At 44.0% G+C, this 17375-nt stretch overlaps 1 protein-coding gene across 1 annotated transcript; it reads left to right on the top strand.

The window, feature by feature from the left end:
• Nucleotides 1-1625: 1625 nt before the first annotated feature.
• On the top strand, nucleotides 1626-4016 carry LOC125458406 (protocadherin-10-like). The gene has a single exon (XM_048543660.2). It carries the CDS (start codon nucleotides 1626-1628, stop codon nucleotides 4014-4016), a length of 2391 nt encoding a protein of 796 aa, XP_048399617.2.
• The last annotated feature ends 13359 nt before the right edge of the window (nucleotides 4017-17375 follow it).

Here is a 17375-nt window from a genome sequence, read left to right as displayed (position 1 = left end):
TGATGTTAGAATTGATAAAGTAACCTGATACAAGTTGCCATTTCAAATATCAATGAGAAATATCTCTGAAGTTAAAAGGGAAAATTTTAAAGTTTCAAGATAAAACAAGCATCAACATCCGAGGTAGTTTTAATTTGTCCAAAAACAGTAAAGTTTGTTTTAGTAGGGAATTGTTTAGACACCAACTGAATCTCTCGGGTCAATGGCACTGCTGAGGTGAAGTCAAAACAAGACCTTCAAAAATGTTGCCACATTTGGATTTAAAAGAATGTTGAAAGCAGGGAAAAGAACAAACATAATCTAAAAATTAACTTTCAAGAAAAGTATATGTGTAGAATTTTGCATTTATTTGGAGCCATACAGAAACGTTTGCATTATGTTTTGTAATTATTATGAATTACATTTTGGGGCAGTAAGTTTTCTCCAAAGCTCCCTAATCCACTTAAATGGCAATTAGCCGGGTAGTTGACTTATCATAAAAGAGTAATAAAAGGAAGATGACATAATATTAAGTCAGAATAACTCATGTTCTGTATGACTAAATGGAATACGTCAAGTCATAGGAATGGAGAGGTGAAATTGATTAATTGATACCCTTGGAAATATCTTGGGCATGTAATTGGCCGCGCCCGTGACTTTGTTTTAAATAGTAAACGGATTTGGATGACTTGGACAACGCAGATTTGTTAATTTCCCCTAATGAAATAACGCAACATATCAAAACTGCTGCGGCATAATAAACACAATAAAATACCCGAAAACTTAACACTTATGGTTGACTCCCTAATATGGACAGTTACCTTTCCAAGTGTCATATGATCATGATCATTGTATGTTTTGCAATTGGGTATTGCAATACATTTTTCTCTTGTCAATTTCCATCTGAGAATTTTGATTCTGAAAGTAGGAACATTGTCATAATCCAATGCGCAAAAGGCTTCTTCATAGTCAATCAATATGTTGATCCGCAGAATTATCAAGCTCAGCAGAAATTAGTGCATTTAGAACTGGTCCAAACTCAAGAAAACGTCTTTTTTTTCATTTATTTCAGTGAATTGAATCAGATTAATTCAGCATTCCAGCAAATTGAATTAAAATGTTGAAATAATATCAACATCTCTTGCATCATTTCACTTGGATGAATGTAATTTCTTTTTATTTCCGTTATTATTAATAGCCATAGGTCAATTTCAAAGAATTATAGTTCGACAAAACAAAAAAAAACTTTGGGAATATCAACTAAAGCAGGAAGAAATTTTCATTGCGCACCGTTAAATATATAGCTTATTGGTATCGTCTGTCCATGTAAACAGTCTTCCTTTAAGAAAAGCTTGATGCAGTTATGGGTAAGGACTCTTTGCGTCGCTGTCTACCAATAAGAGAACCTGACACTGTAAGAGATCTACCTCCTCTCCTTTCACACAACACACGGCACAGAAGCACAGAGCAGGGCCAGCGTTGGTCGCATATGAACCATCTCGCACTAAAAGATCGGACAGTTGGAGATTTCACGTCTCTCGTTTTAATATCGACATTTCTCTTCACGTGAAAGGATATTCCATTCCACAAAACAACGAAGTTGAGCGGCATTTTGACAGATTTATAATTGGATCGAACCCGGAACAATGGCGAAAGGGGTCAGCCACCCATTCTATTTTGTATTGCTGACTTGCGTGTCCGATCTAATTTTCGGTCAAATACAATACGCGATCCCCGAAGAAATGGAGCGTGGTGCTTTTGTTGGGAATATCGCAGAGGATTTAGGCCTAACCATTGGAGAGATGTCATTTCGCAAATTTCGGCTTGTCTCAGATGACGGAATGCAGGTATTTAAGGTAAACATAGGGAATGGTATTTTAGCTGTGAACGAGAGAATCGACAGGGATACTCTCTGTGGGCAAAGTGCGACTTGTTCTGTTTCCCAGGACATAGCGGTGGAAAATCCATTGGAAATGCATCGTGTCGACGTGGAGATATTGGATGTAAATGATAACTCGCCCAGATTTCCTAAAATGAGATATACTTTAGAAATATCTGAGTTAACTACAGCAGGAGCTCTTTTCCCACTGGAGAAAGCGCACGATGCGGATGTAGGTACAAATGCGGTGAGTAATTATGAAATCAGCACAAATAAGCACTTTGGCCTGAAGACTCGGATCAGAAGCGATGGAAGTAAAATTGCAGAGTTGATGTTAGAAAACCCGTTAGACCGCGAGCAACACTCTAGTTTTCATCTGACACTGACGGCCATTGACGGCGGGACTCCTCGTAGATCTGGTAGTGCAGAAATAGTCATCACTGTACTGGATGTAAACGATAACGCCCCAGTATTTGATCATCAGATATACAAAATTAACTTATTGGAGAATTTGCCTGAAGGTTCAATAATTACAACAATAAACGCCATTGATTTAGACCAGGGAACAAATGGCGAGATAAAGTATTATTTAAGCAGCCACGTTTCTCGCAGCGTGAGTGAATTGTTCCGTTTGAACCAAGCAACTGGACAGATCAGAGTTCAAGGGTCACTGGACTATGAAGAAAAGAAAGTTTACCAACTTGATGTAGAAGCTGTGGACAATGGTACGCCCGCATTAATTGGGCGCGCCGAGGTTCTTGTTGAATTACTTGACGTTAATGATAATGCGCCGGAGTTAAAAATAAACTCGCTACCCATCGAGGTACGTGAAGATGCTGCAAGAGGTACGGTAATCGCCATAATAAATGCGATGGATCGTGATTCAGGTCAAAATGGACAAGTGCAATGTCAGCTGCCACCAAATATCCCATTTACGCTCCAAAAATCTTCAAACAAACAATACAGTTTAGTGGTCAGCGATGCGCTGAATCGCGAAATCTCGCCTTTCTATAACATCTCCATTTCGGCCTGGGATGCTGGGTCACCCCCTCTTTCCACAAATAAAACTATCCACATTTCAATTTCTGATATAAATGACAATGCACCGCAATTTACACAGCCGTTATATAATGTGTTCCTGATGGAAAACAATGCTCCAGGTGCATCAATATTTACTGTTACTGCTTTAGACCCTGACTTCGGCAAGAATAGCGAGATATCGTACTTCTTATTGGACAGTTTCATTCATGAAAGTTCTGCGTCTGGTCACTTTAGTGTTAACTCGGAAAGCGGGAGCCTTCACGCGCTACGCTCTTTTGATTATGAAATACAGAAGAATTTTCAGATCAAAGTTCAGGCTCAGGATGGTGGAACTCCCTCACTGACCGGCACTACTCTCGTAAATATTATTATCCTGGACCAAAACGACAACGCCCCAGTCATTGTATCACCTTCAAATTACAACCTGTCCATAGTGATTGTACCAAAATCTGCACATCCCGGATACTTGGTGACCAAAGTAATTGCTACAGACGCAGATTCTGGGCAGAATGCAAGACTTTCCTATCAGCTCATAGAAGCTACTGATCACAGCAGCTTTAGCATTGGGTTTACCTCTGGCGAAATTAGAACGCGTCGGACGTTTAGCGAGCGAGATGCTCATAGACAGACGATTGTTGTTTTGGTCAGGGACAACGGGCAACCGAGCCTCTCCAGTACAGTTTCAATTTTCTTTACAATCCGAGGTAACATTACTGAATACACTTTCGAACAAAAAAGCAAACCTCGAAATCCAGAAATATTTTCAGATTTAAATTTTCTATTGATCATTATTTTAGGATCAACTTCCTGCATATTTCTCTCAATAATAGTTTTTCTGGTGGCTGTGAAATGCAAACAAGACCGGAATACATGCTGTCACACGTCCAGAATCAGTTGTTACAGACAAAGAAATTCAGCCGATGCTTCTCATAGTCGAGCTGTTGCAAAAACAAATTTAAATTATCCAGATTCTGCACAAACTCTGCCTATTCGGGAATCATGTAATTACACTGTCTGTCTCTCACCAGAATCCTCGAAGACCGATTTTTTGTTTTTAAAACCGTGTCACCCGACATTGCTTCTGGATGATATTAGTATTCGTGATACGGCGAGATAATGTAATATGTCAATCTGCACTGAAATTAATTTGCAGTTTGTGCAACTACGTATATACAAGAAAAAAAATTCAAACGTTCACCGGATTTGTTTTAAATGAAATGCTTGCACCTGCTATCTATTATTAGAGACAGACGGAAACCTTGTCGATGCAGTATCTGTAATGCTACTTTGTGATTTCTGTTAATATTAGAATAGATTCAGACCTTTTTAGAGATTTAATCTCTTCAATTTGAGTTCTGAACACTGCGATAACAAACGCGTCACGACAAGCGCAGAACTTCTATGGTACGTTTTATTTTCAGTTTAGGCGTCATAGTTTGGACATTCCTTGTCATGCAATGAATCACATTGCTTCAACAAGCTGCTTTCGGTACAGAATATTCATGGCTAATTTGAATTCTTCAAATACATTGAGACAATTAACACATGATTGGCGACTTTGAAGTGTGATTAAGTTTGTGGAGTATCCGAACAAGGATCACAAGTAAGCTATTCAACACCTGACGCCTTCCCGAGCATTTAACTCCGGTTGAGTTGATGTGATTATCGCCTGAAATCTGTAATCTCTGGTATCCATTATAACATTTCACCATTTTACTTCACGAGAAACTTTTCACTTTGTCTATGAAAAGGAATCAAGTATTCTTCTCCTACGATCTTTTCAGGAAGAAAATTATAAAGGTTGACAGTACCCTAGGGACATGAAATAAAACACCTCATCTTTCTTTTAAACAGGGAAACTTTGATTTTTAAGTAGTGACGGTTAGTTCTCGAAAATAGTAAACAATGAAACATCCTCTAAAGATTCATCTGATCAAAACTACTTGAAATCTCATTTGGTTTAATCAAGCCACCTCCTTCTCTTCAAAATTCAAAAATGTACAAAATCGCCTATTCAAACTTTATTATAAGATGCCCACTTATTTCAGGTATTAATCCGGTAAACCTTTCCCGAACGCCTTCAAAATATTTGGGTTCTTCATGATATAACATATTCAATTCAATGCACAGCACTCCAGATCGGCTTCATCACTGCCCCGGTGAACTTCAGATAACCTTACTACTTCTTACATTTAATTCACCTCACAGTACATGACAACCTGGAATAAGGTTTGCAGTCTTGATCCCTAATTTGAGGGAGGATTTAACACCATTGAAGAAAACTCATAAAAGGTTAACTGTGTTAATCCTAAATATGAAAGTCTTGCCTTATGAGGAGAGATTGAAAATGCAATTAAGTTAGTCACCTCTATTTTTTTTTCATATTGATAGGTAAATACCAGTGTTGTAGCTTCATTGAGTCAACTTGATTCAGGGCCCAACAACTTCTGGAGGTTGCAATTTGAGAACTATTGCAGGAAGATTATCTTGTAAAAACCTTCATCCTAGTTTCACGCTATAGTCACATAATGAAAAGAATCGATAAAGTTCGAATATTTCTCAAAATTCAAAGAATACTTCGATGTTAATTTTGCTTCACAGTGCCCATGGCAGTGTGTTTTTGTCATTCATTCATGGGATGAAGGCATCGATAATTTTGCAACAAGTTATTGTCTATTCCGAATTGACCATAGAACAGTTACAAGGAAATCCTTTTGTAAGCCTGGAACTGCATGTCTGTCAGACGAGGTGGTAAGAATGACAGTTTACTTCCCGAAAGAACATTAGGGAAATAGATACGTTTTTTCCCCCACAATGATTTCATTGTCTTATTGGGTCTAAATTCCAGATTCTTAATTAATTTAAATTCTATCATTCGCCGTGGCACGTCAAACACGGGTCCCTAGAACAGTTCCTGAGTTTCTGCGTTAATAGTCTAGCTACAAGCCCATGAGTCTATTTGTGCGACAGTTCATATATATCGGATGTCAAAATATGTGACTTTATTATGATGTGGAACAGGATTGATAGGATCTCTTTGCAAATTTGTAAACTTGTTAGTACATTCATTTGTACTATAATGAAACTTTCTTGAATGTCAAGGCCTCAAGACTGAGCACCATGGTACACAGTAAAACAACAGAGGCAGCAATAGATTGTACTTACATGGAAACAGGAATCATATAAAAATATTCCAAAGTACTTCACAGAGATTTTAAGCCAAAGCAAAATATAACACTGGCACTAAACCCCAGTAGTCGATTGTACTTTTGGTGACTCTAAGCTTTGTTGAATAATTGATTCAAAATGTGTATTAAAGGGGAAAAGAACTTACAGAGGCTGAGAAATTTTGTGAGAGCATTCCAGCCATTAGGGTCAAGGTTGGACTAAGTACAGATCTCAAATCCGGAGATGTTAACATTGGGGCTTCTCAAGCGACCAGAATTGCACAAATGAGTTAAAAGGCTGGCGGAGATTACCAAGGCCAAGTGAGACTAGACTATTCAGGTATTCAAAACAAGTTGAGAATATATACATCAGAGAAGCAGGTAATGAAAGTCCGCATAGTCTATCACAGATATGAGTGGTGAAAATATTTCTTGGTCTGATTTTTGACATTGGGAGATTTGGTTTTCCGGACCTTGCATTTGTGATGGATAGAATTTTGGAAGGCCGGTCAGGAGAATGTTCGAATTGTTCAGTATAGATATGTGAACTACATTGAGGAGTGTCTTAGAAGCAGAAGAGCTCAGGCAAGTGTGGTTATTTACATGCTTATGGACGTACAATGAGCACAGGGTTCGCATTAGTAAAGTCCTCAATGTGTGACTGAAATCTCTTGCAGTGTTCAGCCATGCCACCAAGTGGTAAGCTGTCTGAGTAACTATGGCAGGATTTTAAGCCAACGACTTCTGTTTACCAATATTTAATTAGAGTGAGTTTCAGGATAGTCTTCACTGGACGTAGGATAAACAACCTGACAATTTACGCACTGAAAATGCAATTGTGAGCAATAGTGATAACGTAAAATTGTTATGGGGGCCAGCATAAATAGGAATACACCAACATGGGTCATTCGCGATATCCAAGCCAACCAAGCAGGAATAGCTGACGCAGTAATTTCTGATTAAGATTAGATAGATAAGAAGTGAACAAGACAAGTGCAGATCCAACAACCTGTAGGACTGCAGACGGTCAATGGAACGGCAATGTGTAATTATGGCAATATTGAACATATAGTACAATTTTGATAGGACGAGAAGAAATCCTAATGAAATTTTAAATCCTTAACATCATGAAACATTGCTTTGTTCTCTTGGAAATTCTAAAACACATCATATCCCACCGATATCATTAAAGCATATTTTGACATGGTGGCATATTAATAAAGTTCCGAGGAGCAGCTCAGGCCATTTGGGCTCTCCGGCCTGTTCTTCTTTTCATTATTTCTATCTCTTGTGATTGTTGTCTCAATTTGATTTTGCAAGTTTTGTGTTATAATATATATCTCCTTTGAATATGAGAAATCTATCGAACCCAAACTTGAAGAAATTTAATGACTCAATAACCTTCTTGATAACTGATGTTGAGCCAACTGCTGGATACCTTGCTGCGTTCTGTCTCCCTTGATTTGGAACATAACCATTTTTTCAATGTAACCGCATCTAAATGCAGGCAATTCGAAACAAAATAACGCAAATTAACGATCTCAGTGGAAAATCCCTTGCAAGCTTCTTCATGAGCCATTGCTTTATCAATATTAAAGATGACGTCCTACTGACGTAAAATGTCCCTGCTTTTATTCTATCTCATTCACAACAATGAACAATTTCCTTTATCCTGTTCACCACTTGGTTTAGTTGCAAGCTAATACAGTCTTAGACCTGCACCAGAACACCGAGATCCTTCACTCCGCTCACATTCGTTGACTTCTCTTAGTTGTATACTGATTCTCCATTCTTTCTCTAAAGTTGACGTTTCACGTTATAACACGTCATGCTCATTCTGCTAATTAATTGCCTTTTCAATTCGTTTATCTATGTTCCTTTGCAGACTTTGCACACACCATCTTGTCAACAGGCATTCTTACTTTATTCAGTGTCACTGGCAAATTTAGATGTGTTCATTCAATAACCAAAAGCCAAGCCTTTGCTACAGATCGTAAGTTACAGCTCGACAACCTAAAACAAACGAACGACTGAACCCTTCATGCCAGAAGACTCAAACAGGAATCAAGAAAAGGTGTCCAAATCCGTTTGAAGCGATGGTGTAACTAAAACAGTTGAAATGCGGTTGGAGTTCGCTGGATTTAAATCCCTCAAATAGAGTTGGAAACCATATTGAAATGTTGTATTCATGTTTATATTAATTTCCTTCTGACTGCAATGCAAATATATAAATATATTGCTTGTATGTTTTATTATTTGTGTATAATAAACTATCTTCACATATTAAATAACGTCTTCAGACTAGTTTGACCAATTTTCATGATATTAATAATAAAAGCAAATGATCTGTCGAGCCAGGCTTGACTACATAATATGTCTATCCACAACTAACATCAAAACTTAATCAATATGTTTTCTCTTTTGCCTGGTGAAGCTTTAACTAAATGCTTATTAAACTTCTGAAACTGCTTTAAATGGCGAGAGCTAAGCGATCACAATACAGAAAAATCAAATCTGTGCAATCCTTTCAAATCCACCCATTACTGATGATGGACAATTAAGAAACTAAGGGGAGAAGTAGTCTTCACAAATATACCCAAGTTTAGTGGTAATGGAGCCCCCCACCAAAAAGTAGAATTGTTAAGGCTAAAGTATTTGCAATCATCTTGCAGCCAGACGTGAACTAAGTGATTGAACCATCTTGGCTTCCAGGAAAGGAGCTGAGGTCTTTTGTTCCAGTATTTGTCATGCCCAATATCATGTTTACCATTGCAGCTACAGTTGAACAAAAAGACAATATCAGGAGAGAATTCATAAAGAGTTCATTTGGTTGTAAGTATTGTTTGGCTGTGTTTTATTCCAAGTAACCATTGCATAGTTAAAGAGGAGGGGAATCAGGGAAAACTCTCCACTGTTAGGCCTCAACTGGAAGATTGTATACAGTTTATCGGAAACTTGTGATTGTATTGTCAAGGGTGCAGAAGCGAAGAATGACCCAAAAAGAAACAAGAAGGAGAAGGCAAATGTTAAAGTAATTTTCACTTCGTATGTCGATCGAGTGAAATACACAGTCTGGAAATATGGCAAATGCAGCTTCTTTAGAGGCATTCAAGAATGCATCAGAGCTATTTGATTATCGGTAATGCACAATGGTGGTGGTGGTAGAAAGCAGGAAGCTGTCACTAAGCAATGATGTTCTTTTGAAGAGCCGCAGACACAGCCGTCTGTGCTCAACCAATTTGTGAATTCGTGTTGCAGTCATACGTGGTACAAGGTAAATCTCAATGAAGTTTCGTGGCAATAATTTCAATCTTAAATTTGACCTGTAAGAGTTCGTCAGGATAGTGTTCTCATACCAACCAGTTTTTTCTAAACATTACGAAAGTTTGAAGAATTTGAAATGAAATGACCAGTGCCCGTGTAGATATTGACGATTCAAACAAAGGTAGGAGGTCGGTTAGCGCGGTATTCACATCACTGTCAGAGGCGGTATCTGAGGAGTATGTGGAGTTGAAAAATGCCATCTTATGTGTGTATGAACTAGTGCCAGAAGCCTGTAGACAAAGTTATTGGAAACTAAGGAGGAAACATGGTCAAACGTGCACTGAGTTTGAAAGGCGCAAACAAATTAATTTTGTAATGTTGATTGGGGCATTTAAAACACATCAGACACAGGACACTTTGGAAGACACTTATTTTGGAGGAGTTCAAAAATTCACTTACTGAAAGAGTGGAACTCGTGTGGAAGAACAGAGAGTTAAGACTGCAAGGTTACGAGTTGAAATGGCAGGTGATTAGGAATTGTTTCATAAATCAAAGTTTGACTTCCGACATCAATTTCAATCAATGACGGATAGAAACTGGGGAAAGAAAAATATTCACGTCGTAAAGAAAAGGTTAGTAAATGTAATAAATTTAGTTTACCTTAGGGTAAAAAGGAAAGCCACGAGGATGGAAGAAAAGATAAAAAGAACTTGGGGCGTTTTTAATATAATAAAGTCACATTCATGAAATCACTGCTTTGGTGCAGTACAAACAGCAATAGGAAGACACATGTAGTAAAACAGAATAAGCCAGTGGGGTTTATTAAAGTAGTAAAGGGGATCACAATGACAGTTGAAGAACTGCAAAAGAATGCATTGCCTAGTCAGTGTTTGGTTAATAAGAAAGTACTAGATTTCTTCCAAGAATTTATCTGTGTAGATAAAATTTATTAGTGTGTACTCGGAAGAATAGGTAAAGAAATCAGAATTTTAAGAGGCACAGGAGCAAGTCAAACATTGATGGTGAGATGTACGTTGGAAGAAGTAATGCCAGAAAAGGTGATAATACTTGGTAAAATGAGTAGTGTTCTGTTATTTAAGCTGAAGCTGTAGTAAGCAAGTTCTCTGTTCTGGAAGTACAGCTTATCTTCGACAATGATATAGCTGGATCACAAGTGGGAGTGATGCCTACTGTGGTTGAAAAGGCAATGTAAAATTAGGCAACGGTATTGTTACAGAAAGCATATCCTGGAATTTTTCCTGACTGCTTAGTGACAAGGTGACAAAGCCACAAGTTGAATTGTGAGGAGAAATCCAAGAATTAAGGTAAAGAAGTTGAAGTTAATTTGTCAGTGGATGCGTTTGAACAAATGATTGAGAAAATAAAAAAAAAGAACAAGCCAGTAACAAATCATTCGGGATGCATTGTTTTTTTTAATGTTAGCCTAATAGAGATAGGATTAATGGATGGAGTCAGACTCGCACACAATCATGGTTTTAATTTAGTTTGTTGTTGATGGGGTTTTTAAGTTAGTTGTGAAAGCTGCTACACCTCTCTCTCTCAGTTAACTTTTCTAGGAGAGTTATTAAAGTTAGACGAACTTTTCTTTTATTGTATTAACTAGAGGGAAGAATAAGGCATGGTTTACTGGAAGTTTTGTAGTGTGATCAATCAAACTCCACCTGCAACAGAATATCTTACACCTGGCTTTAAATGAAGTTTGGGATCTGGGCAATGCCCTTGATACATCTGAAGGGCATTTGGTCTAGTCCATCTATTAGGGAATTCTGCCATAACATGATTTGAACAGGGATATTCCTGGATAAACAGTCGATGATAATACCAATGGAGCATAAAATGGATATAAGTTTGCTCGCTGAGCTGGAAGGTTCATTTTCAGACGTTTCGTCACCTTTTTTTTGTATTTGTAAAAATATACTTTATTCATAGGATGTACAAAAATTAAAACATATTTATACACCTACCCAGTCATGCAAGCCGCTCCGGGTTTCCCAGGGGGTACGTACACCAACTAAAGGAAAAAAAAGAAAAAAAACAAAGCAAAGAAAATACCCCTGCAGTCGTCTCCCCGCACTGTCCCCGTTGGCCCACTGACCAGTTGGGGTTGGCGCCAGCTGAGCCCAGTTAAAAGATACGACCCTTTTTTTCTGTTCTGGATGAGGGGTTTCATACGGTGGTCTTTCCCCACCGCGCTTTGGCGGCGGTTGCCCCAAGCTTTAGCGCATCCCTCAGCACGTAGTCCTGGACCTTGGAGTGTGCCAGTCTGCAACACTCGGTCAGGGTCAGTTCTTTCAGCTGGCAGACCAGCAAGTTGCGGGCAGACCAAAGAGCGTCTTTCTCCACATTGATGGCCCTCCAGGCACAGTTGATGTTGGTCTCGGTGTGCGTCCCGGGAAACAGCCCGTAGAGCACGGAGTCCCGCGTCACGGAGCTGCTCGGGACGAACCTCGACAAATGCCACTGCATCCCCCTCCAGACCTCCTGCACATAGGCACACTCCAGAAGGAGGTGATCGACAGTCTCATCCCCCCACCCCCCCACCCCGCAGCCACCTCAAGGGCAGCATGTGGTGGTGCAGAGATTCCGGGCATGCATAAAGGATCTCACTGGCAGAGCCTTCTCACCACCAGCCAAGCAATGTCCTTGTGCTTGTTTGAAAGTTCTGGCAATGAGGCATTCTGCCAAATGACTTTGGCAGTCTGCATGGCGAACCACATGACAGGATCCACCCTCTCCTTTTCCCGAAGGGTCTCGAGGATACTACATGCTGACCACTGCCTGACGGCCTTGTGGTCAAAGGTGTTTCATTTCAAAAATTTCTCCACGAAGGACAGGTGGTATGGGACGGTCCAACTACTCGGAGCATTCCGCGGCAACGAGGCCAGGCCCATCCTTCGCAACACTGGGGACAGGCAGAACATCAGTAAGTAGTGACACTTGGTGTTTGTGCACTGAGGATCTACGCACAGCTTGATGCAGCCGCACACAAAGGTAGCCATCAGGGCAAGGGTGGCATTCGGGATGCCCTTTCCCCCATTTTCCAGGTCTTTGTACGTGGTGTGTCTGCGGACCTGGTCCATCCTCGACCCCCAAATGAAGTGGAAGATGGCCCGGGTGACCGCAACGGCGCTGGTCCAGGGAATAGGCCAGGCCTGCACCACATACAACAGTACCGAAAGCCCCTTGCACCTGACAACCAGGTTCTTACCAGCAATGGAGAGGGACCGGAGCGTCCACCTGCCCAGATTCTGCTTCAGTTTGGTGATACGCTCCTCCCAGGTCTTAGTGCATGCCCCAGCTCCACCAAACCAAACACCCAGCACCTTCAGGTAGTCTGTCCTGATGGTGAAGGGGATGAAGGAGCAGTCATCCCAGTTCCCGAAGAACATGGCCTCGCTCTTACCCCTATTGACTTTGGCACCCGAGGCCAGTTCAAACTGGCCACAGATGTCCAACAGCCTACTCATCAACCAACGATCGGTGCAGAAGACGGCGACATCATCCATGTACAGGGAGGTCTTGACCTGAAGGCCTCCGCTGCCTGGGATAGTCACGCCCTTCAGGCCCACGTCCTTCCTGATGGATGTGGTGAAGGGCTCCACACAGCACACGAACAAGGCAGGAGAGAGCGGGCAGCCCTGCCTGACTCCAGATCTGACGGGAAAACTGTCTGATTCCCACCCGTTGATCAAGACTGCGCTAACGATGTTGGTGTAGAGCAGCTGGATCCAATTGCGGATGCCCCCCCGAACCTCAATTTGGAGAGGATGTCCCTCATGTAAGCATGAGGGACCCTGTTGAAGGCCTTCTCCTGGTCCAGGCTGACGAGGCAGGTGTCCACCCGCCTGTCCTGCACGTAGGCGATCATATCCCTGATGAGCGCTAGGCTCTCAGCGATCTTCCTGCCTGGCACAGCACAGGTTTGGTCAGGGTGAATCACTGACTCCAGGACAGACCTGACCCTGTTGGCTATGACATTGGCCAGGATTTTGTAGTCCACGTTCAATAGTGAAATGGGATGTCAATTCTTAATTTCTTCCCTCTCCGCCTTCCTCTTGTAAATGAGGGTGATGATGCCCTTCCTCATGGACTTGCACATTTCCCCTGCCCGAAGCGCACTATCGTACACCTCCAGCAGGTGCTGGCCGGCCAGGTCCCACAGAGCAGAATACAGATCGCCCGGTAAACCGTCGCTCCCAGGAGTCTTATTCCTCTCCAAGGACTTGAGGGCTCTGGTCAGCTCGTCCAGGGATATTGGCTGGCCCAGCCACTCCCTCGTGCCATCATCTAAGACCTCCGTGATAGACGACAGGAACGACTCGGAGGCCGTGCTGTCCATGGGCTTTGTGTCGTACAGTCCGGCATAGAATGATCTGCTGATCCTCAAAATGTTGGGACATGCTGATATCACCGAGCTGCCATCCTCCTTCAGCCGGCAAAGCACAGAGCTCTCTTTGTGCACCTTCTGAAAGAAGAAACATGAGCACGTCTCGTCCTGCTGCACGGAGCGGACCCTGGAATGGAAGATTATCCTGGAGGCCTCCGCGGTGAAGAGCGAGGCTTGCTGGCCCCTCACCTCGCGGAGGTCCTCTGTGACATCGACCCGCATCAACTGCAGGAGGAGCAGGTTCTGCACCCTTTTCTGGAGTTGCGACAGCTTTCCCCGCCTCTCTCTCACCTTCTGAACACCCTTGAGGACAAAGAACCTCTTGATGTTCTCCTTCACTGTCTCCCACCAGTCGCCCGGAGATTCAAAGAGGGGTTTCATGGTTCTCCAACCGGCGTAATCCCTCTTAAGCTCCTCGATGTTCTCTGGGGTCAACAGAATCGTGTTGAGCTTCCACGTCCCCTTGCCGGCCTTCTGGTGGTCCTGTAAGTGACAGTCGGCCAGCAGGAGGCAGTGGTCAGAGAAGAACACCGGCTCGACGCTAGTGGACCTGACCAAAAACGCCCGTGACACAAACAGGAAGTCTATCCTTGAGCGGGTAGACCTGTCTGGCCGCGACCAGGTGTATCTCCGCTGCGGTCCGTCTGCAGGGGCGCTGGAGACGTCGAGCAGCTTGGTGTCCTTCACCGTGCCCATCAGGAATCTGGACGTGACGTCCAGTTGACTCCCCCCACCCGCTGTCCCCACGCCGGATCTTCCATCTGCATTGATGATGCAGTTGAAGTCTCCGCCTAGGATGACTGGCCTGGACGTAGCCAGCAGGGGTGGAAGCCGCTGCAGGACAGCCAACCGCTCACTCTGTACCGCTGGGGCGTACATGTTGATCAGCCTCAGGGGAGCATTCCTGTAGGTGACATCAGCCGCTAGGAGGCGCACCCCCCACCACCTCCTGAACTTGAGAAATGGTGAAGTTGCGCCCCCACAGCAGAATAGCCAGGCCTGAGGACCGACAGTCGTTACCCCCCAACCAGATCGAAGGCTCACAGGTCCAGGTGCCTGACCGTTTCCCATACCTGCTGAGGTGCGGTATCCCACACTCCTGCAGAAACAGGAGGTCTGCCTTGATGGTGGTCAGGTAGGCCAACGTGGACACACATCTTGCAGTGGACTTGATTTTGTGCACATTAATGCTCGCAACTCGTAACCCCATTGTGGGCAGTGACCGCAGTACCCTCCCCAAGTCCAAGGTCCAGCCCCTCCATTTGTCCCTTCATGCCCATTGCCCGGGCTAACTGCTGGACGCTCTCCGGGCTCAGGAAACCATCCATGCTGCCTTCCCGGGTGGCAACTCCCCGTTGGGGGTGCGGAGGCAGGACAGTCCGGCTCTGGGTCAGGCTGGGGACATGCTGTTTCCTCCTTCCTGCCTGAAAGTTCCGGGGGGCCCTCCAGGGCCCCAGCAGCGTGTGGCTGGATGTCAGAGGGAGCCTCAAGATGCCTCCCGTCACCTGGGAGTGGGGTGCTGCTTTCCTCCTCTCTTGAGATTTTTAGCTTCTGCTTTGGGTGGCCCTCCTCCGAATCTCCCTCGTCAGAGGAGCTCTTATAGCTCCCCTGTAGCTGCCTTTTCCCACCTGGGCCTGCCGGCATGCCTTCCTCCTTGCTTTCCAGACCGTCGTCCACTCCCCTGGGTCACCTCTCACCTCCTCCATTGACTCCGGGTTGTCGGGGGAGAGTGGAGCCTGCAGGGGCGCTTTGCTGGCCTCAGGTCCATCCTGCGGGGTTGGGCCCTCCTGCACGACCTGGCCCTCTGGCACACTAGGGGGGTCCTTGCAGGGCCCTGGTGCCTTCCTCTCCTCCGGGTGGGCTTGCCCTGCATTGCCCCTGCCGGCGACCTGGGCGAATGTGGTCCCCAGCTGCGGGCATGCCCTGTAGAGGTGGCCCGCTTTCCCGCAAAGGTTGCAGCTTTTTTCTTTTGGGCAATCCTTTGCAAGGTTTCCCTCCTCCCTGCAGTTCCTGCAGATGGTGGCTTTGCAGTCGGCCGCCACGTGACCTGACCTATCACAGGCATGGTAGACTTTATGTTGCCCTGCGTAGGTCAGGTCGCCCTTGCTCCCACCGATCGCGAAGCTGGACGGTGGGTGTACGATGTTCCCGTCCGAGCCCATCCTCAGCGTCACCCTGACCTGCCTCTTACTGGTCCAGATCCTGAAGGGGTCCACGACGTTGGTTAGCTCCTCTTCCACCTTCACATACCTTCTGAGGAGGGTCAGGACACCAACTGCTGGCACATGCAGATTGTACATGTGTACAGTTACCATACGGTTCCTCTGCACTGGCATCATGAACAGTGGGACAGCGGTCAGTACAGAGAGGGGGCCCTCACCTCCTTTCTCCTTCAAAACTTCTTGGAAGTGCTCGCAAAGCTTGGCGCTCCTGAAGGTTACATCATAAAAACCTCCTCCAGGGAAATCCTGCAGGCAGTAAATGTCCACAGCAGTGAACCCACAACAGTCCAACAGGGCCCTCTTCACGAAGAAGGTGCGGTCCACAGGTGCACCTTCATCCACCTTCTTCACGGAAACACTGGTGTTCCGGACCCCCTGACCCGGGGCACGAGCACTCGCTGCAGCCAGCGTTGCAGGTTGGCTGCTACCCTGAACCAGTGTTATGCTGAAACCAGCATTAAGATCCATCTGTTGCAAGGGTGCACAGCTAACCCGACATCTTCCTTCCACCTCCAACACCGTCGCGCTGTCCTCTTCTCAGTCCACAAAAGAGTGGGTCTTTATTTTGTTCCAGATGTAAGCTGATTCACTGAGCTGGAAGATTTGTTCCCAGACGTTTCGTTACCATCCTAGGTAACATCATCAGTGAGCCTCCGGTGAAGTGCTGGTGTTACTTCCGGCTTTCCAGTTCTGTGTTTAGGGTTCCTTGAGTTGGTGATGTCATTTCCTGTGTTGATGTCATTTCCTGTGTTGGTGGTGTCATTTCCTGTTCTTTTTCTCAGAGGATGGCAGATTGGCTCAATGTGTTTGTTGATGGAGTTCCGGTTGGAATGCCATGCTTCTAGGAATTCTCGTGCGTGTCTCTGTTTGGCTTGTCCTAGGATGGATGTGTTGTCCCAATCAAAGTGGTGTCCTTCCTCATCTGTATGTAAGGGTATTAGTGATAGTGAGTCATGTCGTTTTGTGGCTAGTTGATGTTCATGTATCCTGGTAGCTAGCTTTCTGCCAGTTTGTCCAATGTAGTGTTTGTCACAGTTCTTGCAAGGTATTTTGTAAATGCCGTTCGTTTTGCTTGTTGTCTGTATAGGGTCTTTTAAGTTCTTTAGCTGCTGTTTTAGTGTGTACATCCAGAACCTCAGCCTGAGCTACAAATCTTCACAAAACTTGCCAGAGCATACAATCCTATGCATTCTTGGTGTATCTATCATTTTATTACAAGTTAGAAGCAGCAATGCAGCATTCACTACTTGTGTCAGAACATTTTATTTGCTCTCCTTTTGAACCTTGATGGGCGGGGGCCGTGGGAGGTGGTGCGGGTGAGTGTGGCTTGGGAGCATGAATTATGGTCGGGTTACACCGCAAATACATGGCGGCTAACAAACTCGGGGAAATAAATATTGATGTCTTGAAAACAG

This window comes from Stegostoma tigrinum, chromosome 13 (assembly GCF_030684315.1).
Source record: "Stegostoma tigrinum isolate sSteTig4 chromosome 13, sSteTig4.hap1, whole genome shotgun sequence".
Lineage (NCBI taxonomy): Eukaryota > Metazoa > Chordata > Chondrichthyes > Orectolobiformes > Stegostomatidae > Stegostoma > Stegostoma tigrinum.
Note: the sequence above shows the minus strand (reverse complement) of the source record. Positions and strands in the feature narration are given on the sequence as shown.